This window comes from Labrus bergylta, chromosome 1 (assembly GCF_963930695.1).
Source record: "Labrus bergylta chromosome 1, fLabBer1.1, whole genome shotgun sequence".
In the NCBI taxonomy this organism is placed as follows: Eukaryota; Metazoa; Chordata; class Actinopteri; order Labriformes; family Labridae; genus Labrus; species Labrus bergylta.
This window is the reverse complement of record NC_089195.1, coordinates 16,560,096-16,586,450: the sequence shown is the minus strand read 5'-3', so window position 1 is coordinate 16,586,450 and position 26,355 is coordinate 16,560,096. Positions and strand designations below refer to the sequence as shown.

General features: G+C 40.4%; 1 protein-coding gene across 1 annotated transcript; it reads left to right on the top strand.

Moving 5' to 3' along the window:
* The first annotated feature begins 1,507 nt into the window (after positions 1–1,507).
* prkacab (protein kinase, cAMP-dependent, catalytic, alpha, genome duplicate b) lies at positions 1,508–26,289 on the top strand. Its single transcript, XM_065955198.1, has 11 exons — positions 1,508–2,156; positions 7,878–7,939; positions 8,853–8,981; positions 11,453–11,551; positions 13,626–13,708; positions 16,503–16,629; positions 18,250–18,345; positions 18,750–18,872; positions 21,532–21,591; positions 21,701–21,805; positions 21,899–26,289. Exons 1-11 carry the CDS (start codon positions 2,111–2,113, stop codon positions 22,022–22,024), a joined length of 1,056 nt encoding a protein of 351 aa, XP_065811270.1. The 5' UTR covers positions 1,508–2,110; the 3' UTR covers positions 22,025–26,289.
* Positions 26,290–26,355: the final 66 nt, after the last annotated feature.

The following is a 26,355-nucleotide window of genomic DNA, read 5'->3' as shown; positions in this document are numbered from 1 at the left end:
ATAAAATTCAGCAGCATCACTCCGCCATTTTCACTCCAGCCTCATGTTGCTAGGCAACTGCAGCACAAAAGGGAGGGGGACTGTCTGCTATCACCCATTTTATCTCTCCTTCATAGAAGAGACTAACTCCTCCATCCATCTGTTAGCTCAGTCTGCTTCTCACATGCCTCCTGTGTTGAGTAAGACTCTGACAAATGTGATGATAGCTAGAAGGAGGTATATGGAATGTAAAAAGCATATATTTTACATTACCTTGCATAATTAGTACGTATATGAGAGGGTGATTGACAGTGAATACAATAAATAATCAGGATTGTTGTTTATGAAAATCTATTTGCTCTCGGCTGCAATGTTTTGCTGTCTTATGTCAGAGCAAACTCAGTTTATACCATTAGGTTGACAATAAAACTATAAGGGGTTAGGTAATAGCCTTTACTAATGGGGATGTTGTACTGTTAGGCCTTTTTTGGTTTTTATTTTACTCGTCTGAACTCACCATGAAAACAAGTTATTTGAAACCTGAGACAGTATTTTTGAAATCCTGTGCCAGAAAAATGATGCAATAAACCAGACACTTGTCCCAGGTCGTTCCTTATATAATCAAACCTTTACATTTATGGCTCTGCTTCATTCAAACCAAAACAAGAGTCAAGAAGGGGGCTGTGGAGACCTACTATGATGTTGTCAGACTCTGCTTTCTTCTATTTATAGCTTAGGTGTTTGGATTATAAGCCTGGGATCCTTTATGACATGTAAAATGTATTCTAAATTTGCCTTTTGAGGCTCTTGATGGTGAGGGTGAGGGGGGGGTGGGGGCTCCTGGTCTGCTGCACACTCCCTGTAGGCAGGTGTGCATAGAGGATGACAGGGATGCTGTTGGAGGTTGTTGTAACAGAGATAGTGTGTGGCTTTTGCGTGTTTGCATCCAGCACCGCTTTTAAAAACAAACTCACTTCCCATCATTTAAAGTCCTCTCCGTGCACGTCCGTCTCCGATCTGTTTAGAAGTCTTGCCAGCCAGACCGCGCCGCGCGTGCGTTAAATTCTGACCAACATTTCTAAATATAGCTTGCTGTTGACGTCACTTTGCCAAACGTGTATCAGTCGCTTGGCGGCAGTGAAGGAGGCGAGGAGGGGGGGGGGGGGCAAAGCGGAGGAAGGGAGTTTGATTTTTTTTTTCTTCCAAGGTGGTGGTAGGGGGCCATTCCTGTCAACCGGTGCTGACAGCCAATAGAAATCCTCACAGTCGCCGAGATTCCCACGGTTGAGCCGCGCCAAGCCAATGGATGACAGAAAGAAGAGAAAGTGGGCGCGTTCGTCGCCAGGAGGAAAATAATCGGTGACGCTCCTCTCGCTTGGTTTTGTAGGGGGGGGGGGCGTTTTTTTTTTTTGATGGACAGCGAAGGACCAATCACGGGGGTCGGTGAGACAGCGCTGTGGTGCTGTGGCCTATCATCAGCCAAGCATCAGCTGTCAATCAACCCCAGTTCTGGTGAATGGGCGGGGCGTTCGCTCGGCTGTAGTTCCGTCATCTCGCTCGTCTCCGAGGATACAGGGGGGGGGCAATGTTGATTTGAGTGAATTCCCGTCGTTGACGGACCCCGCCGATGTTTAATTTTTAAAGCTGGCTTCGCGGACGGAAAGTGGAGAGCTCTCGCTTAAGAACATAGCACCCCCGCCGTCGGCGTCGCTGTTTTTCGGGCTGGGGGAGAGGCGGGGAGCCGGGGGGCCTCGCTTGGAGGGGGCTGCAAGGAGGGACAGGAGAAGACTGGATACTCCGTGTTCAGGCCAAGTGCGCCGAGGTCGGCCTGACAGTGAAGCCCCAGCTACCGACTTACCACAGCCATAGCTCACCGTGGATTTGAGCTCGATATCTGTCGCCGGTTGTTGATGACCGTGCAGCGGGTGAGCCCACCTTTCTACCCCGTCTCTGCGCGGCACCGCATCAGCAGCTGTCAGGTTGCTGAAGATCAAGCCCTCAGATTCAACGCCTGGTAACGGGTACAGCCGGATTTAAGAAACACCGGTTCGACCTAATCGAGCTACGACCGGCTTGAGACGGCTGCAGGGCGGCCACAAAGCCACGGATCTCCCGTTGACAGGTTGTCATAATGGGCAACGCGCCCACGGCTAGAAAGGGCAGCGAGATGGAAAGCGGTGGGTAACGTCGCCAGTATACATCACTCCTGAGCAGCACCTGCTCAGTAGCATCCTCATGTATTGATCATGGACGATGTTATAAAGCAGGCCATGTTAGTTTTACATAACATGCCATACACTGTAGATAAGAGGCCTTTTCCCCCTTCAGTTCATTAAGATACTCCTACGTCCATGACAAGTATTGGCTGCACACAATGGTTTGTGCCATGCAAACACCTAAATGTGAAACGTCTAAATTCAGGAGCATCAAATGAAGATGATAAAGAGAACCTGTCTTTAAACTGGGGGTCAAAAGTACCGTTCAGTTGTGGACATGTTTTATTTGATGTTGGCAGATGGGGAAGGCTGGAATACAGTTTTAGGCCAAACAACTATATGAGCTTCAGAACAGCCAGCAGTAATTGTAAGCTGCTAGCATCTTGGCATTGTCACCTTACTGTAATATTGGCCTGATCACAAGCATTTATGTGTCAGATATATCCCAAACACTAGAGGCCTGTTGCTCCAGTCCCTTGGAAAGAGATTGATACAGTGTGTGGGTGAGCTGAATCTGATCTTTTCTGCTTAGTCAAACCATACATGTCTGCAGGTTTGGCAGAAGAGTCTACGTGTGTTTGCTCTGGATGTCCAAGAGAAGGTTACTGATGTGTTTACAGAAGGATTTTATTGATCACCAAACATAAAATACCGACCAAAACTATAGACTTCTATCAACATTGTGGCAATGTGTCTGTGTGTGTGAGTCTGGATACTACCTGGCTATGCTGATGCCAGTCACACCAGTGTGTGTTTGTGTGCTGCTACCATGCTTTACTATAATGCTTTTGAAACAGTGTGCTATCAGATTAGTCGGAGAGGTGACTCTGTTGATGGCAAAAGTGTATGAAAAATGGTTCAACTGGATTTCAATGTGTCTAGAATCACGCAAATGTTTATAAAATAGATTGAAAACGTCTTCATGTCTTATAAAAGCAAACAACACACTTAAAACTGCTGCCACGGGGTAGGTGTCAAATGAAGTAATTCACAGCATGCTGAACTGTTCAGCATCTTAAGCAAGCAATGATTTCCAAAGAGAATATATTCACAATAGGTGATACATTTGACTGTTAAAAGAAAGCAGGATGTGATTATTGTTGTCAGAAAACAAAACATAAACAAGTACTGTACACAATATTTAACAAGATTAAGTGAACTGCTTCGCCCACAGGGGATGCTAAAAATCACCTCAAATTAGAGCCCGACCGATTAATCAGCCAGGGGATAATATCGGTCGATACTTTCTCATGTGACTATCGGTATCGGCTAATTTTATCGCAGAGCTGCGTCGATATTACTCTTTTTATTCCCACGGTAAATAGGATTTCATTTGAGTTTCATTGTATTACACTAGTAGTTCTCTTTCACCTGCAGAGGGCGCCATATGGATTACAACAAGCGTTATCACTCTTCAGAGTGTCAAGTGGTGATGCACACACATGCTAAGTTATTTTCCAGTTAAGTGACCATCTTTTCTTCATTATATATCTATTCCACAGGTGTTTGATAACTTCATTTCAGGGATCAACGCAATAAATATGTAAATATATACACTACAGATCGAAAAGAGATCTAAGAAAGATATTGACCGATATATCGGTATCAGATTTATTCTCTCCCCAATATCGATATTGGCCCCAAAAATACCATATTCGTCTGCCCTACCTCAAACCAAAAGTTCCTTACAGGAAATTAAAAGGGCTTCTTCAAATGATTTGATATTTCACTTTAATGAAGTTGAAGAATTCACCAGAGACAGATTTAACAAAACGAAAAAGCAGAGACAGTGGTATTGGCCATATTTTAGTCCCTAATACTGGAACTTACTGGAAAATAACTGGATACCACAATTCCCATAATGCAAACCAATTGCATTTTTCATTAGTCCCACACGTAGACTGCATGGACAGTGTGCCTCAGCCCCCTCCAGTTGAGCAGGATGAAGCCAAAATATCCCTGTGACGGGCGCTGACATGTTGCAAATTTACAGCCAGTTTGTGCCTTAGGGATCAGCTGGAAAACCTGTGCTGCTGATGTCATGCTGTTTCCGTTAACGAAAACACTCATGTAACTTACCAACGTGAAAAATCCCTCGTGTGGGTACAGACCACAGCAGAACAGAATCTTGTGACCGTTAAAGCACATAGTCATGTTTATGGAAGTCCAAAAACTCTCGTGTGCACATTACGTTTTCTCTCAACGTTTTTGCTGTACTCTTCTAATCTGGTGCACACAGCGCAGCAGGAGCCCTATTCATCAACAGAGCTGTCATTTCCGGCCTTTTATGTTGTTTTTTGTTACATCCAATAACTAATCAGGATGAAAGCGGGTTTGAGAAAAATGCATCGGACGTGCATTTTGATGTCATAGTTTGACCCATGCAGGAGGCGGGGTTTATGACAAAAACTGCCGCTAGTTAGCAGGGGTAGCTTTACATTCTTTGGCTTCACTAGAGGCAAGGTATTTCCCTGTCTATTCTTTATACAATCTTTGGTCCCACACGGTATCATCGTTGTGTTATTAAAACTGTTTTGAATATTTAAGTAAAACTCTGTGACAACAGATACCTCTTTCACTGTAGGGCCCTTTTAGATATTTCTAGAAGCAGTATATAAGCAGTCAGAACTTTAGTATTATTGATGCTCATTCACCTTCCTTCATACGTCTCTGATGAACAAACTGAACATCATGTCATAAAAAGTGAGAACAGCCTGGCATGCGCTCCAGCTGTTTGTCTTTGGGCATTTGTGTTTGTTGTGAGTTGTTGATTTTAAAGTGTAGGTAGCCCAGCTGTTCCACACCAGTGCAGGGTTCATTTAGTGAGGTGCACAGCTAATAGGAGGGGGGTCTGGGGGTCCACTAGCAGGAAACTTTGAGCAACCAAGACTTTGGTTAATTTTTATGCAACACCATGTGGTGGAAATTACACCACATTATTAGATAATACTCAAGAACTAAATGCTACATCCTGTATGAAGCTCATGTTGTTGCAGTTTTTAATCTGCTATTTACACATGGTCATTTCAAAACTGAGCAGTTGAAAAGCAGAATGTGTGAATTTTACTCATGAAAACATCAGAAATCAAGTCTATCCTGTGTAAATGTCTCACTGAGTCATGACTGTCTACAATGAGTGAGAAGCTCGAGCCCCGCTGGCTGTGTTGTTGTCGGGCCGTGTTTACATCTTGTTTACATGGACTGGACGGCCTTGCGTATAAAGCTGTTTTAGTCAAGAACTAAAGAATAGAAGAAGAACACAGCCTACTCACTGCTTATTTGGATGTCACGTAAATGTCTTTAGATAGCGGTCATTGCGTGTTAATTTATGTGCCACGTTGAGCTATGAGTTAACTAAAGCGTGCTGAGGCCACAGGAAATTGCGGCTCAAGCCAAGGACAATTTTGTCCGCGCTTGCGCTTAATAGCCCTGAATTATGGAGCGTTCTAATTCATAACTCCTTTGTTCGAACACGATTGGAGGTGTGCCACTGGAGGAGAGCGGAGGCTTCTGAACAGCGGAGGTGTCACCTAACAGCAGTTTGTTTTGGTTCAATGTTGGTGCTCAAGGGCGACATCTACTGGATCAAAAAGTTGCACATTCTTCCTTTAAATTAAATACAAAACTCACGAGAGGACTCTGTTTAACACTTGAGTTAAATAAAGAATCAGAATTTAAAACCCAAGTCACGTACCTTACATAACCAAACCCGAAATACACAAGACATGTTTATTTCGCATAGAAGCATTTTTTCATTTTTTAAATTAGATACACAGTTGTGTTAAATGCCTGTTTTAATACACTCTCTAGATAGTTTAAATAATATTTGAAACTCTGTGTGTAGTATAAAAACTTGCCTGCTCTCTCTCTCTCTCTGCCTCAGTGATGGTTAAGTAGCTCTGTTTTAACCCTTTCATTATCAATATGTAAAGTCTATGACGCACCCTTTGATGCGTCTCACACACTAATCCACTGACGTCATTTTACTACAACCAACACGTCAGGGGGCTGATATGAAGGTAGATATGTTGCAAAATAGGAGATCTTGTAGAATGTGATGTGAGAGCTTGTAGAATGTGATGTGAGCTTGTAGAATGAGATGAGAGCTTGTAGAATGAGATGTGAGAGCTTGTAGAATGTGATGAGAGAGCTTGTAGAATGTGATGAGAGCTTGTAGAATGAGATGAGAGCTTGTAGAATGAGATGTGAGAGCTTGTAGAATGTGATGAGAGCTTGTAGAATGTGATGTGAGATCTTGTAGAATGTGATGTGAGAGCTTGTAGAATGTGATGAGAGCTTGTAGAATGTGATGAGAGCTTGTAGAATGTGATGTGAGAGCTTGTAGAATGTGATGTGAGCTTGTAGAATGTGATATGAGAGCTTGTAGAATGTGATGTGAGCTTGTAGAATGAGATGAGAGCTTGTAGAATGAGATGAGAGAGCTTGTAGAATGTGATGAGAGAGCTTGTAGAATGTGATGAGAGCTTGTAGAATGAGATGAGAGCTTGTAGAATGAGATGAGAGCTTGTAGAATGTGATGAGAGAGCTTGTAGAATGTGATGAGAGCTTGTAGAATGTGATGTGAGAGCTTGTAGAATGAGATGAGAGCTTGTAGAATGTGATGAGAGCTTGTAGAATGTGATGTGAGAGCTTTTAGAATGTGATGTGAGAGCTTTTAGAATGTGATGTGAGAGCTTGTAGAATGTGATGAGAGAGCTTGTAGAATGTGATGAGAGAGCTTTTAGAATGTGATGTGAGAGCTTTTAGAATGTGATGTGAGAGCTTTTAGAATGTGATGTGAGAGCTTGTAGAATGTGATGAGAGAGCTTGTAGAATGTGATGAGAGAGCTTGTAGAATGTGATGAGAGAGCTTGTAGAATGTGATGTGAGCTTGTAGAATGTGATGTGAGAGCTTGTAGAATGTGATGTGAGAGCTTGTAGAATGTGATGAGAGAGCTTGTAGAATGTGATGAGAGCTTGTAGAATGAGATGAGAGCTTGTAGAATGAGATGTGAGAGCTTGTAGAATGAGATGTGAGAGCTTGTAGAATGAGATGTGAGAGCTTGTAGAATGTGATGTGAGAGCTTGTAGAATGTGATGTGAGAGCTTGTAGATTGAGATGAGAGCTTGTAGATTGAGATGAGAGCTTTTAGAATGTGATGTGAGCTTGTAGAATGTGATGTGAGAGATTTCCGAGATTTCCAATTGACCAATAACGACAGAGCGGATCGGCAGACCAATCAGAGCAGACTTGGCCCACGTAGGGTCTAACAGTGTGGGCTCAGCAGAGTGTAGCTGACGGACTCAGAGCATTGAGGGAGCAAGGAGGAGCAGTACATGAAAACAGACACTTTTTTTGAACTTTAGCGATTGTGAACGTACAAAAGTAGGTACATAAATTAAATATATGAACCCCAAAAAGGGCATAATATGGGCTCTTTAAATTTGATCTGTTTTCCTCTTTCTCCGTGTTTTATGTCCATTGAAGTCCAGAAGTGATCGAACAAGGAAAATGATTCTTAATTAACGACTAATCTTTAAATGTTATTCAGATTTTCTAAGTATTCCCCTGGCTCCCTGAAAGTGGAGACATCCTTCTTTTTATGTCTTTCTGGTTTCTTTCACTCCCTAAATACATTTATTATCACACTGAAGCCTGTCTTGTTGTTTTGTCTTCCACAGTCAAAGAGTTCCTTGCTAAAGCCAAAGAGGACTTTCTCAAGAAGTGGGAGAACCCTGCACAGGTCAGTGTTTGTGTGTGTGTGTGCGTGCGTGTGTGCGTGCGTGTGGAATTTTAATGCATTCATTAGCCTGAATACAAAGATGCTGGAGTTTTTATTTAAGCTTATGTCACTCAAGATATCAACATTTCCACTTCCATGGTTTTAAAGGTCACATATTATCCCCATTTTCAACATATCATATTAATACGTTTTGGTGCTCTCCAAAAATTGTCTGGGAATTTCTATAGTGATACGTTAGAATGTTTCCTACTAAAAATCCACTCTAGTCCTGTACTTGATCATGCCTATAAACCCCTCTATATCAGCCCTGCTCAGAACAGGCTGTTTCTGTGTCTGTGGCTATAAATACAAATGAGCTGTGTCTGACCACGCCCCTCTCTTGAAGGGCTTGGGTAGCTCAGGTTTTCATTCACCAGAGGGCAGAACAAACAACTAGCTGTGGGAGTGTCACCCACCTGGGGGAGGGGTTACTGCCCTTTGTGATGTCATGAAGGGAAAATCTCCAAACGGCCTGTTTGAGCACACATTTTCTGAAAAGTGGAGCGGAGAGGATGGACTTGTCTCATAATTGGGGGGTTTGTAGACAGACTAGAAACACATGTTAGTGTTAGAAACACATGGTGAAGTGTATTTTGCATAATATGTGACCTTTAAGTTATTTTTGCCCTCCAAGCCTCCTCGCCGGTCACATGACTGAATGAATATGACACGTTTTAAAAGTGAACTGACTTAATTCATGTATAACAATAAAACAATACAATTTGGGATCAATGCTTGTAGGATTTATGCCATGGACCCACATCCAAACATTTGCTCTCCTGTGAAGAAAACATGTATGATACAGAATGAATAGAAAGTGTGATTATAGGACACACACATTCACTCCTGTTTGTTTTTTTGTTTGTTTGTGCAGAACACTGCTTCCCTGGAGCAGTTTGAGAGGTTGAAAACCCTGGGCACGGGCTCTTTCGGCCGTGTGATGCTGGTGAGGCACAAAGAAACGGGACAGCACTACGCCATGAAGATCCTCAACAAGCAGAAGGTCAGTCCGGGTCAGGGTCAGGGGTCACACTGGGATGGAAGGATAAAGGATCCTATAGGATGGTCACAGAGGATACATGTCCCTGATTAAGCTTGAGACATGAATGAACACCCTGAGGTGCTCTGTATCTGCTGCTGTAGACTGGACTCAAACACAGGTGAAGCCTCCTTTTCCCTTTGAACCTCTTTGATCCTGCCTGTGCTGAAGGAGGCCTCAGCGGGACAGGAAGGACTACGATTGTTTTTATGCAGATCATGGTGTGGACTCATTTTGGTACCCACTGGACTGGTTTGTCTGGTTTGTCCTTATTACCTGAAATCTCTGACCCCTTTTCAAGACGTAGTAGTACGCATAGACACAGGCATTTATCTTTGAAAACAGTGTAGTTATGTGCATCACTCTATATAACTTAATGCAGCTTCTTAATGTGGAGCTGATTTGAACTTCTTTTGATAAAGCTAGAAGCTTCTGTTTTTTAAAAACTGTTTAAAAAAAAAAAAAAAAAATATATATATATATATATATAATTTTTCTTTTACTGAATGTATTTTTAATATGTCATGCATTTAGTTAAAAAGAGTGTGTGTTAACATTTTCTGAGAAAGCTGGTCAATCCTTTGTGCGTATGCATGGTGTGAGGAAGTACTATTTTTGTTCGCAGAGTAAAAATAAATTCAAGTAAGAATATATTGATGAATCCCAGATTTGTGCTTCAAACGTTCGTACGCACGGTTTAAGCACATATTTGTGCAAACACACTGTTAGTGAATGAGACCCACAACGCATACGCTGTGTGGTGGATACCCAATTTAACAAGCCAGCATGAAATACTTTCAAAGACTTTTTAATATGCTTTTTCGCATAAACACTCAATAATACCTGGGGTTTGTTGTTTGTTGTTTGTCTGTTTTTTTTTCCCTTTTTAATGATTTTATTTACTGTAATTTGCTGTGCGTAATCAATGAAAAAGGGGGAGGATTCCAACAGTTCGAACTATGAAGAAGTTCCTGCTGTCACGAAACGCCTAACATACTTCCAGCATAAACTGATATAGAAGAAGATGTAAAGTTAATTCCAAATTTTTTTTGCTTTACAGACCATTCTCATATAGACCAAAAAGTTAGCTTCTTCATCTCATCCTTTTAAATAAACTTCCTCTGTATCGCTCAACTGTGCTTTGTTTTAACGGGAGTAGCCACAATACACACTCGCAGTCATGGCTCAGCCTGCAGTCAAAGTCAAAGTCAACTTTATTGTCAAATTCAAAATATGCCAGACATAGAGTGGAATCGAAATTGCGTTTGTCTCCGTCCCGCGGTGCAATACAACCAAAATAAGGTAAAATAGATTAAATAAAATGAGGTAAAAATAAGATAAATAATATTTACAGTAATAAATTCTAAATTGTGCAAAAGGTACAAAATGGTAAATAAAATAAAATTTAAAGAAAAAGTAAACTTGTGCAATATGTGCAATGTGCAGTAAACTGAGTGTACTTTTGAATAGTTAGCTTGAGAGTTATTAGTCCAGAGTTCTTGGTGGCAAATGGGAGGGGGTTTCAACGTCCAGTGTTCGTGGGGGCAGAGGGGAGGGAAGGAAGAGAGGGGAGAGAGTTAAGCAGGTTTCTAGAATCCACTCAGAGTTAGGAAGGTCTGCTTTTAGTTACTACGCACCAAATACTTTGAATTAGCTTCAAAAACATTTTAAGATAACCACATTAATAACGCTAAGAAAATTCCAACTTTGAATTTCTGATCTTATTGATTTGAACTGTTTTTGCTTTTAATATTGAAGTGTTCTTACTTGTTATTTTTACTCTATTTCATTGTATTTTATTGCCTTTTAACTGCATGTACTTCCTGTTTTATCCTTGCTCTTGTTTTATTTGTATCATGCCTCTTCTCTATTGTTGCCTGCACCTCGGCCCGTTGCAAATGAGGATTTCTCCCTCAATGTGTTCTTTGAGGATTTCAATGAATTGAATGGTGATGATGATGACATCAATATAAACATCCTGTCAGCGAGTACAGTCATGTTTAGAGTTCTTTATGTTACGGCTGTCCAAAGAATAACATTTTGAATTGCGATCCTTACCTAACTTATGGAAGCAATTGGTGATCAGAAGTTAAATTTAAATGCTAATTTGAAAACTAAAATGCAAATTAGATAAATAAGAATTTATTTTATTTTTGAGTCAAATAATACACCCATATTCTGAAAATGAAAAAGCATTTCTATTAATGCATTTTAATTTTCAAATTAGCTTTCTAATTTTTTTATTTTTATCTCTAAATAAAGGCATAAAATAAACCTTGAAAAAACATAGAAAGGCAGCCATGTCATTTATATGGAGGGGGGCGGGGGGGGGGGGGGGGTAAACAAAAGTTTAGTTATCCTGATGCATGAGATCATTCTCTAAATAATCATTCTTCTATATGACAGTATACTTTCTCTCTGTCTTTGTCTCTCAGGTGGTCAAGCTCAAGCAGATAGAGCACACTCTGAATGAGAAGAGGATTCTTCAGGCTGTCAGCTTTCCTTTTCTGGTCCGATTAGAATACTCGTTCAAGGTACGCACATTTGTGTTGCTTGTGTTGTGTACATGAATGTTTTCCTGTGTGTGTATTCACGTCTGTGGTTGTATGTAGACAGACTGTCTGGATAGATCAGCTCATCACCATGTCCGTATATGAGATTTTTTTTTTTTTTTTACTTTATTTAGGATTCAGGAGGATCATGATGCAATCACGTGAAGAACAGCAGATAGACATCAGAGTGCTTTATTTCTAATACGCACTGTTTATTTATGGCAGTTCATATCGTTACAGCAATGTTGAATAATTTAATCCCACATTGTATATTTTCTCACATCGTGCAGGCCTACTTAAAGACAGGCCTAAAACAGGTGCTAATGATTTGCTACCAGGGACACACAGTTCCTCCAGGTTTCTGAACAGGTGTAATAAAAGACTCTTTCAACCAAATGCTCACCATACCGTTTAGATTTTTATCCTCTGTTGAAGACACTGTATTTTGTCCAGGCAATGCATCACATTGCATATCAAATACAGCTTTTTATATTAACTTTAATCATGGAACATGTCACCCTTATACTTCTGTGACCCTGTTAGTCTGTGTGAATCTGTTTCTGCTTATTTCAAAACTTTGTTGTATTACTCTCTTTGTACACCTAGAAACATGTGTGTGTGGTTTCATAGATATATAGATAATTCAATCAGGAGAGATTTAATGAAGAGTGTGCAGGTTAACCTGCACATGTGTGAATTAATGCTGAACCATATAAACAGTTGCAGCCTTGCTTATTTTTGCAAAACAATGCCAAACCACATTCCAGGTGTCTGACACAAGCATGGCAGTGAAGGAGTCTGGGTGCTAAACAAGCTTACCTTCAGTCTCGACTTAACACCCATTGAAGACGTTTGGAGCGTTATCACATTACATTAGGCAAGAATGGTTAAATATTCAACTTTCAAAATTACAGAAATTGGTCTCCTGAAACTCATACAAGGTGTTGTGAAAACAAAAAAGTGCTGCAACAGAGCGGTAAACATGATACATTCCTGATGTTGTCTGCACAAGATGCAACTCAATTCCATGGGCATTTATTATCCTAAAACAAAAACATTTCTTAGTTTACACATTTGACATGTTTATGTAGCAGCCCCCCCCCCCCCACACACACACACACACACACACACACACACACACACACACACACACACACACACACACACACACACACACACACACACACACACACACACACACACACACACACACACACACACACACATACACACACAATACTCAAAACAGTAGCATACGTTTTTACTCTGTTCCGCCAGACTCTCCTTTAAAACCACAACACAGACACAAACAACAGTTAATAATCACAGTGACGACTTCAAGCTAAACCAATACTTTAAAATCAACCAAATAAACTGAACAAGTACCAATCCCGCAGCAACACAGAGACCCCCCCCCCAAATACATTCAACTTGCGTCTTACCAGAGCAGCCTGGATACATACAACATGCAATCAGATTGTACAACGTGCACACCATCAATTCAAAGCATCTCGCATTACAGGTAAAATGTTATTATTCTCTGTAAGAGGCTCTGAAGAACAGGGGATTTATAAACCAGTTTTGGAAATTAAACATGCTCCAGTCAACGTTTAAGTTTTCATCCGTTTTTTTCGGGGTGTGTGACAGTAGACGATTCAAAATGACCCAAAGATCAGTTTCCATGAAGAGACGGGGTTGTGTGTTTGTGTGCATGTCTAAATGAAGAAGAAGAAGAATAGAACTTTATTTGTCCACAAAGTGGAAAATTGTCTTCGGCTTCACAAGAATAAGACAGATGACAAACAACACAACATTCAAGCACAGCAGGAAACCAGGAGAGCGCCTGTAGTCCTCGACAACATCACAGTCAGCATGGTTCTTGAAATTAAAATAATAATTTAGTATAATAATAAGCCAGAGTTTTAATACATTTCATAAAGTTATAGGTTTAAAAACAGTAATTTCATAAAACAATGTGCAGTTAGAGTTGTATACATACAATGTGTGTATACATGAGCGACAGTCACTAACAGGTCCTCCGTCTCCTCTTCTCCAGGACAACACTAACCTCTACATGGTGATGGAGTATGTACCAGGCGGAGAGATGTTCTCCCATCTACGGAGAATTGGCAGATTTAGGTAAGTGAACTGGAGTACAAATGTGAAACACGAATGAGCACATACAGACGTAAACGACTAATCACTGTGTTTTCCATTATGCTCTGTTGTCTTGTATTCTATTTTAATCATGTATGTACTGCTCTGTCTATTTTATTTGATTCTATACTATTCTGCTCTGTTCTATTTTATTTTATTCTATACTATTCTTGGAAAAATTCGTTATTAGGTATAACCCCTTGAGATGTGTCATCTCGTTTTCGAGGGGATCCTTGAAGACAAAAATGTACAGTACAGACACAAATAGACAAAAACATATAACAGAGCACAAAACAAGAAAAAAACACAAGGGAAAAACAAAATCAGAGCAAAAATCAGGAAAACCTGCTCAGAGCATGAAATGGAGTGGATTGTCCACTCACAGATCAGAAGCTTAAAACCAATAGTGAGTAATCTAGTGGAACAGTGGAATATGTACACAGCATAAATGATAAGCAGTGTTATTATTATGGACAGTTGCAAATGATTGTGAAATAGGAAGACAAAGTATGTCTCAAATAATTGGAGAGAAGATACAGACCAAATATTCACAGGTAGAGGAATCAAATCGGAGAGCTTCAAACATGGAGGCTTTGTTGGCTGTTGATTTAGAGAAACAAAAAGAACAGAAAAAGAGAGCTGCCATGGAGTCTATATTGATAATTAGAGGACAGAAGTAACATGAACTGTTTCAGATGTGGAGGGTAATCAAAGTACATTTGTTTATGAACTGTAGCCAATGCCTATCTGTCCTATTCTATTGTATTGAAATGCATTGTTCAATGCATTACAATGCATTTTATTCCATTCAGACCTATTCTTTTATATTCAGATCTATTCTAATCTGTTCAGATCGTTTCTATTCTATACATTTATATTCTATTATACTCAGATCTATTACATTCAGATCTATTCTATTCAGATCTATTCTAGTCTATATAATCTATTCTATTCTATTCAGATCTATGCTATTCTATACATTTATATTCTATTTTATTCAGATCTATTCTATTCAGATCTATTCCATTCAGATATGTTCTACGCTATCAAGCTCTATTCTATTCTATTCAAAATCTATTTAGATCTATTCTATTATTATTTTACTATTCTATTGCATTAAGATATATTCTATTACATTCAGATCTATTCTATTCAGATCTATTCTATTCTATCCAGATCTATTCCATTGTGTTATTTTCAGAGCAAAGGTTCTCCTTACAACTAAAGAGGTTCCCTATTTCTTTCAAAATAAAAGCAGTTTAGTATCCTAACAGTAAGTTAAAAACCCTTAGCTTAAGACAGTAGAAAATACAAAATAAAAGCATGACTAAAGCTGTTTGAAATACAAAAAAGGGATTATAAACATGTAATAAAATATAATTAATTGTAATTAACTATTTCAAATTTTTTAATCATTTGACTGATTTGATTAAATTATATAAAGCTGTATTCTATAATATTCTACTGTCATCAGTTGCATTATTTCCCTTCTGTTCTATTCTATTCTATTCTACTATATCCCATTCCATTCCATTATTTTACATACTGTTCTGTTATGTTGAATTCTATTTTATTCTATTCCATTAATTTTTGTTATGCTCTATTCTATTCTATTCTATTATGTTCTGTCATGTTTTGTACTATTCTATTCTGCTCTCTTCAATTCTATTCTGATCTATTTTAGTTTATTATATTATTTTATCTTCTATTCTATTATTGTGAGATCATCACAGAACTAACCTGCTCTCCCTCTCTCTCCCTCTCTCTCCCTCCCTGTCTCTTTCACTCTCTCTCTTCCTCTCTCTCCCTCTCTCTCCCTCTCTCCCCCCTCTCTCTCTCTCCCTCTCTCTCTCTTTCACTCTCTCTCTTCCTCTCTCTCCCTCTCTGTCTTCCTCTCTCTCTCCCTCCCTGTCTCTTTTACTCTCTCTCTTCCTCTCTCTCCCTCTCTCTCTCTTCCTCTCTCCCCTCTCTCCCCCCTCTCTCTCTCTTCCTCTCTCTCCCTCTCTCTCTCTTCCTCTCTCCCCCCCTCTCTCTCCCCCTCTCTCTCTCTCTTCCTCTCTCCCCCCTCTCTCTCTCTCCTCCTCTCTGTCTCTCTTTCACTCTCTCTCTTCCTCTATCTCCCCCTCTCTGTCTTTCTCTCTCTCTATCTTCCTCTCTCTCCCTCCCTGTCTCTTTTACTCTCTCTCTTCCTCTCTCTCCCTCTCTCTCCCTCTCTCTCTCTCTTCCTCTCTCCCCCCCCTCTCTATCTCTCTCTCTTTCACTCTCTCTCTTCCCTCTGTCTCCCTCTCTATCTCTCTCCTCCCCTCTTTCCCTCTCTCCCTCTCTCTCTCTCTCTCTCTCTCTCTCTCTCTCTCTCTCTGCCTCTCTCTCTCTGCCTCTCTCTCTCTCCTCTCTCTCTCTCTCCCTCTCTCTCTCTCTCTCTCTCTCTCGCCTCTCTCTCTCTCTCTCTCTCTCTCTCTCTCTCTCTCTCCTCCTCTCTCTCTCTCTCTCTCTCTCTCTCTCTCTCTCTCTCTCTCTCTCCCTCTCTCTCTCTCTCTCTCTCTCTCTCTGCCTCTCTCTCTCTCTCTCTCTCTCCCTCTCTCTCTCTCTCTCTCTCTCTCTCTCTCTGCCTCTCTCTCTCTCCTCTCCCTCTCTCTCTCTCTCTCTCTCTCTCTGCCTCTCTCTCTCTCTCTCTCTCTCTGCCTCTCTCTCTCTCTCTCTCTCTCTCTCTCTCTCTCTCTCTGCCTCTCTCTCTCTCTCTCTCTCTCTCTCTCTCTCTCTCCATTGTTGTGTACAGTGAGCCTCACGCTCGGTTCTACGCAGCTCAGATCGTCCTGACCTTTGAGTACCTGCACGCTTTGGACCTGATCTACAGAGACCTGAAACCTGAAAACCTGCTCATAGACCAACAGGGATACATACAGGTGAACACCACCTCATGCAACGATAAACAGGACACAACAAATAAAGAGTCCACAGTTGATATAAATCACTCTTTTGATCAGCTGATCTTCATGATTTATACAGTACACGTGTCTGCAACATGTTCCTGAGGCATTCCAAAAATATCCAAACAAACATTCTTTTCTCAAAGAATTTGGCACCATATGTGCTTCATCATAAATGACAAAAGTTGATGAGTCCAATATTGATCCAAGTTTGACCACGTTTCTGCTCGTGGAGCTTCTTAGAAAAATGCAGAGGCTTTTTAGGTCAGATAAAATAAATTCTATCTGATCCAATTTGCTTGCCCGCTTCCATCGCTGCAACACCTGCTGGTTTGCCGTTTGCCTGGCAAACTGAGGGGCATCCAAAACGGCCCTGTGAGATGCATTAGAACCATCTTCTCTGATCAAAACAAAAGCAGACTATTCAGGACCAGAATCTAAACTTAGAAAGAGGACATACTGGCTGCTGCATTGTTGTCAGAGAAGCCAGCACTTCAACATAACATGTTTCCTTAATGTCTGATGATACAGTAACGTAATTTTTTTCATTTCATTCAGTAGATATCTGACATATTGGTCCTTTAATAATAACACATCAGTGGGAGTTTATTCATGCTAAACAATGCAATGAAACAGAAAATATTGTCACAAATAGTCATGTGGACACATGAAAAGTTGCAGCAGTGTGAGTGCACTACAGAAGCTGTGATTGCAGATCAGTGTTCTGGCACACTGCAGCTGTCTTATAATGCATAGTCTGCTGCCCTCTAGTGGTGAAAACTCCAAAGTCCATCCCTCTTTGGTCTGTTTGCCTCTGTGTAACATCCACCTCTTTTCTCTACCTTTCATATGCTTAAACAATGAGATGACACTTTTGCACATTGTAATTGTTGTCTGCTTGTCACTTGTAGTTTGTAAAATTATGTTTCTTAATCATGTAATGTTTATTATGGGTGGTACTCACCAGAGCCCCCACGATATGTTATTATTGCGATTTTAAACATTATGCGATATGCTGGGAATTGTGATACAATATATTGTCATTTAAATTGTGCATATAATGTCCACAACATTAAACTTAATGCAGAACTGTTTTGTCAATTAAGAAAACATTCTATTCACATCACTTTAGTCTTTTTATTTCTTCACAATGGGAGTCTATCCCACAGACGGACCACACTGTGATAATAAACGGCTGCATGCACCTCACAATCAGTTTCAGTCTCATCCAACTCAACACAAACATGCACAGACTGAACGACTGCAGTCATTTTAAACAATGCAACTTTTTAAAATAAATCGTGCCACCCCACCAGCAATTAAACATTTTATTTTTTATATATAGTTATATATTTTTTTATATTTTCTCTTAATGTAATACAAATATCGATACTTGCCGGCCATGAGACGATATAAGATCGCCACGAAAAATATCACTACACTATGCTGTATCGATTTTTCCCCCACCTCTAAATTATGACGCATGCTGCTACCATCTTGGCTACCTAGTTAAATAAAGGTTAAATTAAAAAAAAGATATTAACCTCTCTTTCTTCCTCTCATTAAATCTCCCTGCTCTTTCTTTTTGTCACCTAGGTGACAGATTTTGGCTTTGCCAAACGTGTAAAGGGCCGGACCTGGACACTGTGTGGCACCCCAGAATATCTAGCCCCAGAGATTATTCTCAGCAAGGTGAGCCTCCTTTGTTTCCCTTTTTATTTTCTGATTTGTCAGATGCTGTTTTTGTTTTCAGCATCTGAACCTTCAATGAAATAAACTCGCTGAATCAAAAGTAAGCACGTATTGTTGCAATGTTCTTACAGCTTAGTGCACAATGTAAAAATGGCAGCTTTGAAACATTTTGGTATTTTTATTTCAGACAGTATTGATTTAAAATGTTGAGATATTTATGGTCCTACCAATAAGCTGTGTTTCAGTTTGTTATTGGGGAAATATTTGACAGGCTTCGACTAGCTTTTGGAGTAAACTGAAACAAATCAAAGCTAAATGAAGTTTTGACTTAATTAACCGTCTCTAACTGTTGGCTCTCCACCCTGTTCCTTCTTCCTTGTTTTCGTCTGTGTTGAATCCACCAGGGTTATAACAAGGCAGTGGACTGGTGGGCGCTGGGCGTACTCGTCTACGAGATGGCAGCAGGGTACCCGCCTTTCTTTGCAGACCAGCCCATTCAGATCTATGAAAAGATCGTATCAGGGAAGGTGAGTGTGACTCTCTGATTAACACTTCAGTAACTCTTTGTAACATCTGCTGCTCGTCCCCTGTCCCGGTCTTTCACCAGCTGTGGGCTGTCCTGTTTTGATTCTACAACGAAAACTGGTTGAAATTATGTTTCACTTTTCATCAATAAAATATAAAACAGGATCAGCGATTTTTTTTTTTTTTTTTTAGTGTCTTTTACATATCCATCCCCCTAAGCCTTGAGTCAAGAGTCGCCAACAGGGAGCAGCATTTTTAGAGACATCGTGGACACTGCTGGAGTCAGAGATGTCAGATAAACACAAGAAACCAGTTCAGCACAACTTACAAAGGCCCCTGCTCCACTTTAGTCACTAATGTGGCAACCCTTTAGAAATCCAACAGTAACTCTATAATGAATACTTTTATATGCTCAACAATTATTCTGTTTTTGGCCCTTTTTCCAAAAAAATAAATAAATAAATTCCACAGTATATATTCTAATATTAACCACAGCTTCAGCAACTGTCAGCTAGTGGGATAGTTAAAGCAACAATATGTAGGAATTCAGTTTGGTGAGCTTTGGTGCCGACTGAAGGTTTTTTTTTTAAGTGTAACTGCACTGTTGTGAAACACGGTGCTGTCATGGCTCCCCCTCACAGACGACCTGCATTTGTTGACAATCAGATGAGTGGTGTTTTTAGTAGTCAAAGACCCATGATGACTGACGAGGTTCAGTAATATTACCAGAGTTGCACAAATATGACTCTACTAGCATCTAGAGGCCATTTTAGGGACAACTTCATCTATTAATTTGTTTGCACGCCTGTGACATAACTTGGGTTAGATGACTTTCTGCACCTGGTAACGCTGCTAAACACAAGAAAGAAAAATATGACACAGGCTGACATTACATTACAATATTTTATGATTAATATCTGGAGGGATGTACACTCTGCTTCTTGTATCAGACAGTACGGAGACAGGCTAACTGACTAGTGCTGTAAAACTATGCACACTTCTCGTGGGACCACCGTGACCCTGCTGCAGAACATACACAGTGCTATGAGCATGCGACCATGCTAGAACATGGCAGAGAGGCTTGGTCGTAAAAGTTGTTGTGCTATGAAATCGACTTTAAAACTACTATTTTAAGATTTTTAAAATGATATATTGTTGCTTTAACAACGAGCTGAGCTAACTGTGAATAGGCAAGAAGACATTTCACAAACTGAGGGGAAAAAACACGCAGCAACCTCTAGTGTTGGAAAATGTAGCCAATGTGGAAGTTCCAAATCCTGCAGTTCATCAAGTGTCCACTTGAGGTTGGCTGCAGAAGCACCAGAAGTCACATACACACCCCATTGAAAAGAGATAATTTTTACAGCAGAAATTAACATGTTTACACAGCCTGGTTCAAAGAACAAAATGTGTCTGAATAGCTCATGTCTCTATCTGCACACGCTGTACGGGGTAATTTTTTGTTTATAACTCATCAGTCTTGAGTTTATGAAGGATAAAAGTCATAGATAATAAGGCGCGTGGATCCTGACTGACGTGCGGCCGCATTGTAGCTGTTTGTCAGGAGGCTTAAAACTCGCCTCAGCCCTAGCTTTTAGCTCGTTGTTACGTTGACTAAAAGTTAGATTGAGAACAACAAAACAAATAATTAATATTGAAAATGTTATAATTCCATTCAAATACTAAACTGTAAGGCAGCTGCCCCCCACAGGAAGGGGCCGCAGCTCTAGATAATAGGCCTGCTCTCCCCGCTCAAGTGCCCCAATGTAAAAAAGAGTTAGTCAGTAGGTTGATCTAAAAAAATGGAGAGAAAGTTTTCTGTAGGCTGTGTCAGGTTAAACTAGCATTTAACTGCTCCACCTTAGGATTGCATAACCACATGTAACACAGACATGTGGATGTTAACCTGCGAGGAGGACTGAATTCTGGCGCTGCTAACACTGTAAGCACTACTCAGAAAAACACTTTGTCATCGTTTACCTGCACACCCTGTGATCCTGTGTTCAGCCATGTTAGATATATTGTGCTTATTTGTGCTTCCTGAGGGTTTTTCTAACCTTGAGCCTGCTGTTTAGACTACTCAGAATCTAAATGCCTGATTAATCTACCGTAAGATCCAGTGTTTAAGACATTCATCTAAAAGTGGGCCTATTTACAGATTTGACCAATATACCAGTAGAAAATGCAGAGACATGCGCCGTCATAGCAGCGGCCACCATTACACACTGCATTCGACCTGATGATGTTTAAAATTGGCCCCCCTTTATCATTTTGCACATGAGGCCGGTAGCTAGCAGGAAGGCAACCTCCATATGGTGAAGAAAGCCATGGGAGACCACCCCCTCTCCACCAGAAAAACAAAAAACAAAATCAAAAACAAAAAAACAGACTGTGTCTTATATAACAGTGAAACTCATATTCCATATTTTTACAGTACTGGAAATGAAGTCACTCAGGTCGTACAGTGTGAGCTGACATCCCACCACAACTTCTACAATCATTCAGTGTGTGCCCGCCTGCCTGGCCTTTGTAGCTTTGGTCGTGAAGATTATTTCCCCCCCCCCGCCAAACTCGATGATTCATGATGTGAAATTCAAAAGGTCACACTGCTGACTCTGACGTTTGCTGATGCCTCGCTCTTCTCTTGGTTTTCTGTTCCAGGTGCGTTTCCCATCTCACTTCAGTTCCGACCTGAAGGACCTGCTGAGGAACCTGTTACAGGTGAAACACTTATCTTAGTCAATCCCACGTCAAGTATCTTTAACTTTTTATTTTCTTTCTGAAAAAACATTACAGTAAAAGTGATGTAAATCACCGCTGTCATCCTCAGGTGGATCTCACAAAACGTTATGGGAACCTCAAGAACGGGGTCAACGACATCAAGGGACACAAGTGGTTTGCGACCACTGACTGGATTGCCATCTACCAGAAAAAGGTTTGTGTGTCCACGTGTGTGTGTGTGTACTCTGTGTGGCTGTTTCGTCTCCCCATGTGTAAAGTTGGCCTCTCAACTGGTGCTTGTCTTTAGGTGGAAGCTCCCTTCGTCCCCAAGTTCAAAGGACCAGGCGACACCAGCAACTTTGACGACTACGAGGAGGAGGAGATCCGCGTCTCCTTCAACGAGAAATGTGCCAAGGAATTTACAGAGTTCTAGAGTTAGAGACCAAGAAGGGTGGAAAAAAGAAGGATGTAGGGAGAGTCCGGGGTAGGCTGGTCGAGTGGGAGACGTTAGGAGAGAGTACTGTCTCCTGTCCAATCACAAGCACCAGCTTCAAATAGAGAAAAAATGGGATAGAGAAGGGGGGAAAAAAGAGCAAGGGGACTGATAACCAGCAGTGTTGCCTTTTCTGTTGCGTTTCTGTTGTATTTAATTTATTGTTCTGTCTTATTTATGGATACCTTTATGGGGAAGGTGTGCTTCAAATTCATGGTTGCTGGGAACCGCCACTTATTTAGAGTTGCCTCGACACATTTAGACCCGAGATCTTTGCTGCTCTTCTGTTGTTTCATTTATCATTTAGTCACATTGAGGCCACATCACAGAGACATCCGACAGTCTGCTGGAAGCCGTACAAGTCCAAGTCTCAAGCTATTCAGGCTAACTTGCCTTTTCCAAGCTAACAAGAGGAGCCGTGAAGTAAACATTTAAAACAATCACACAAACCCCCACTTAACTTTTATGTTTTACAGCTGTGACTTTTCCTCGTGTTCAAACTTAACTGTTTCATATCACACATACCACATGTTTAGACACTGGCATGATTGGCCAAAAAACTTTAAGAAAATGGAGCAACAAGTGAGTTAAGATTACGACATAACTGCATCTGTCTTTCATATCATTATTAGCACAGCCAGGCTTTGTGCACATCTGCAGCACTCCGTTTCTACACATTGCTAGAAACGTGTGGTTCAATCATCACGTCTCATTAACTAACGAGGAAATGTTGATGGAGATATTTCAGTTTGATTGTGTTGTGAAGGAACATCGTTACATTATGGTATCTCAGGTTTGAACGTGTCACTTAATAGACATTTTAATCGACATGAAGCTTAAAGATTAGCGGGTGAAGACTTGCTTTGATAAAGGTTTGGCAAGTGGAAGTTCTGGTAACTTAAGAATAAATCACAAGAGAATTTAAAATCTTCAGTTTCCCCTTCAAGGAGATTCGTGTCAGACACTTTTTAGTTGGGCCCGACCGATATGATTTTTTTCTGGCCGATACGATTTTTTTCTGGCCGATACCGATATTAGGGAGAGAGAGAAAATCTGATACCGATATTTCAGCTAATATCTTCCTTAGATCTATCTTCGATCTTTAGAGATTGATTTATATGGATACAAACACAGCTATTGTGTTGATTCCTCAGAAGCTGTTTTGTGAAAAAGATTAATATTAAAGACAAGATTTTTTTTACACTTGAACAAAAGCCTTTATTGGCCAGGAAACAACAGTGAACTGAACAATTACCGTAAAATCCGGTGTATAAGACGCACTTTTAATAACTATTTTTTCATCTTGTAAGTTGGCTGCTAACACTGAGCTGATGGCACGCTGTGCTGGGAAAGACAGCGACAGATTTCAGGCTGCACGTTTTCTTCCTCACGAGGTCAGAATCATCCATTTACAGAAAATAATTGTATACTGTTAAGTAAATAAACCTTGTCGAGTGCACTTTTGATTAAAGGAGACCTATATTTAAGTTAAAGAGTGACCAGTGGAGTTGGGCAGGGAGCTTGCAAGCTGGGAGTCTGTGCTTCACAACTTTCACTGAGAGCTCAACTACCGTAGTGTAGCTAGTAGGAGTGCAAATGCCACAAAGTGAAAACAGACAGAACTAAAAGAGCGACACAGCTGAACAGAAACTGCACGTTGTAGACACAATAGAAATCATCATGCAGGAAGAAGGTTTAAATTGTTTTTCTCTCTGCGATACCTTCATTAACAAAGTGTGTCTAATACACCGGTGCGACTTATATTCCGGCCTTTACGGTATTAATTAAAACTAAATAAAAATAAATAGTAAACTTAAATTGAATAAACCTACTTGTATCGGCACATATCACAGATCAAATTAGCCGATACCGATAGTTACGTGATATGCTAATGTCAGCTGATATTATCGGCAGGGCGATTCATCGGTCGGGCTCCACTGTAAAACTTTGTAAAATTACAGTAAATTACTGGCAGCAGTTTCACCAATAATTTATTGTATAATTAACAGAATCTGTTATGACTGTACTCTGCTGTAATAATTCATAGATTACAGTATTTCACAGGCGGTCTCACAGTTATATACTGTAAATGTACAGTGTAGCTCCTGTATCAAAGAAATACAGTAATTTATTGTAATCCAATGTACAGTTATATGTTGTAAAAAATAATAGTTACAGTATTGTACTGGTTGCAGTTTTGCCAGTGCACTATACTGTATAATTTACAGTATATCTGATGAATACAATTGAAAGTTGATTTGGCATAACTCAACCATAAATCAAAATTTGGCCCCCGAGAGCTCCAACTCAAAGACAGACCACCTCAAACTGCCTCAGGCTGTTGTTCACCAGAGCGCTTAAACCATCCATCAAAGACAGTCTACGTAGTTTGCTTTTTATGCTCTTTTTGTGTGTTTTTACCCAGCCCTCAGCCCCCTCCTCTTATCGCTTGCTAAGTCAGGAACACACTCCACGTGAAGGCAACTCTCTTTGAGTCTCGTGTGTACACGCACAGTTTTTTGTTTCATTCATATTTTTTTCTCGTGTGGTGATGATGTAAAGATAAATGGCATTCCACTAAACAAGGAAGGAAGGAGAACGCATCCTGACACCTGTTATTGTTTCGTACATTTAAAAGCCTTCTTCATAGCTGTATCAGTGTGCCACCATTATGAAGATATTCTTATATGGATCTTTTCAGGCACTCTTTTCTCTGGATGCTTAAAAATTCAGATGTTTTTGATTTACTGTTTCTTTGAGACCTTCCTGTTCAAAACAGTTCAGGTATGGAAACATATAACAACCTTTTTGTCAGAACTACACACAACTTTTTCAAAATATAATTTGTCATATCAAATTATATTTAAATGGACAAGCCAGTTTTCAAGATCAGATCTATGACCTGCTCCAGATCATTTATTAGTTTGTGCTTCTAAGTGTCCATGGACGGATTAACCAGCTTCTGGGCCCCGGGCTCCTATTAACCCACCATTCCTCCCAATCTCTGCACATCATCACTATCACTATGCTGAGATATTCCATGGCCCCAGGTTTGCTGTGAGGTAATTTGATTTCGACACAAATTAATTTAGGAATGTGCTAAATGTAAGCACAGTATCGGCTGAATTAATGAAGGTCTTAAAGGGCCATGCCAGTGATTCAATGTGCGCTTTCATTAAACATTCAGGACACTCAAGCACAGACAGAGATCCTGACTATGTGGTCATATCGTTTACGCCTTGACATCAACTCAGGAGAGTTTTATGTTAACTGTGTTTGCTGTTTTGAGGGGTTTAAAAAAAGCTAAAATTACATGCCAAGTCAGATATATCAGAGAAACACGTCTGTCTTAATGTGGGTAGGGACTGCAGCGGATGAAAATGTACCCTCTCAAGGCGATGTTGGGCTTATTTCAAGTTCTGTTCCTGTTGATAATCAGATCGTGCCCTCCCTTTCATGTCTGGACAGAGTATATTGATATATTTGCTCACAAGGACATCAATTTACCTCAAACCTGGGGCTTTTGAGGGATCGTCTCAAGAAGCTCTTGTTAATTATGGTCATCCAAGAGTCCGTGCCCACCCCTCCACATATCACCTTTTATTTTCATCAACATTCCGAGTTGTTAGTCCACTTCCTCCTTACTAAAAGGTGAATCCACTGACACATTTTATGGATCAAGTCAAATCCTGTCAGTACATGAATGGTGACAAGAGCTTCAATGGGCTGGGTTTTTTGTTCTTATGGACTCATTTTATTATTGTCATTATAATTATGATTACGACATTGATGTAAACCACTTGTTGAGACATCACATTCGCTGTATTTCCTCCATGTCAAGTTTAATGTTGGCTATATCATCTTGGAAAAAAAATGTTTGAAGTTATGATACAATATTATTCTGTGTCTCCTCGGTGTTTTTTGCAGTTATACAACTTCCTCTTGATGCAGGCACAATGCTGGTACATGCTGTCGCACTTTTTAGGGAAATGAGACCCCAATGTAAACCATGTTAACCCCCCTCCACACACAAACACACACACACACACACACACACACACACACAAACACACACGCAGTCAGTCAGTCACACACTGCAAAAGGAAGCGTCTAGGTCACGAGGGAAGTGACAGAAAACACGAAGTGTAATATTTTGCAACATGAGTATCATTCCAATAAAGTTTTACTTGTTAAATTCTACTGAACTTCTGTGTTTTTGAGTGTTTCTTTAGTGTCTGATCAGTGATGAGGAGAGAGAGTGAGTTTTCAAA

What these genes read in the sequence shown, in the direction of transcription:
- prkacab (XM_065955198.1), top strand. Translation starts at nt 2,111, where the DNA reads ATGGGCAACGCGCCCACGGCTAGAAAGGGCAGCGAGATGGAAAGCG. An exon ending in GATTAGAATACTCGTTCAAG is followed by an intron (nt 11,552 to 13,625) that starts GTACGCACATTT and finishes CCTCTTCTCCAG; the next exon opens with GACAACACTAACCTCTACAT. An exon ending in TTGCCATCTACCAGAAAAAG is followed by an intron (nt 21,806 to 21,898) that starts GTTTGTGTGTCC and finishes GCTTGTCTTTAG; the next exon opens with GTGGAAGCTCCCTTCGTCCC.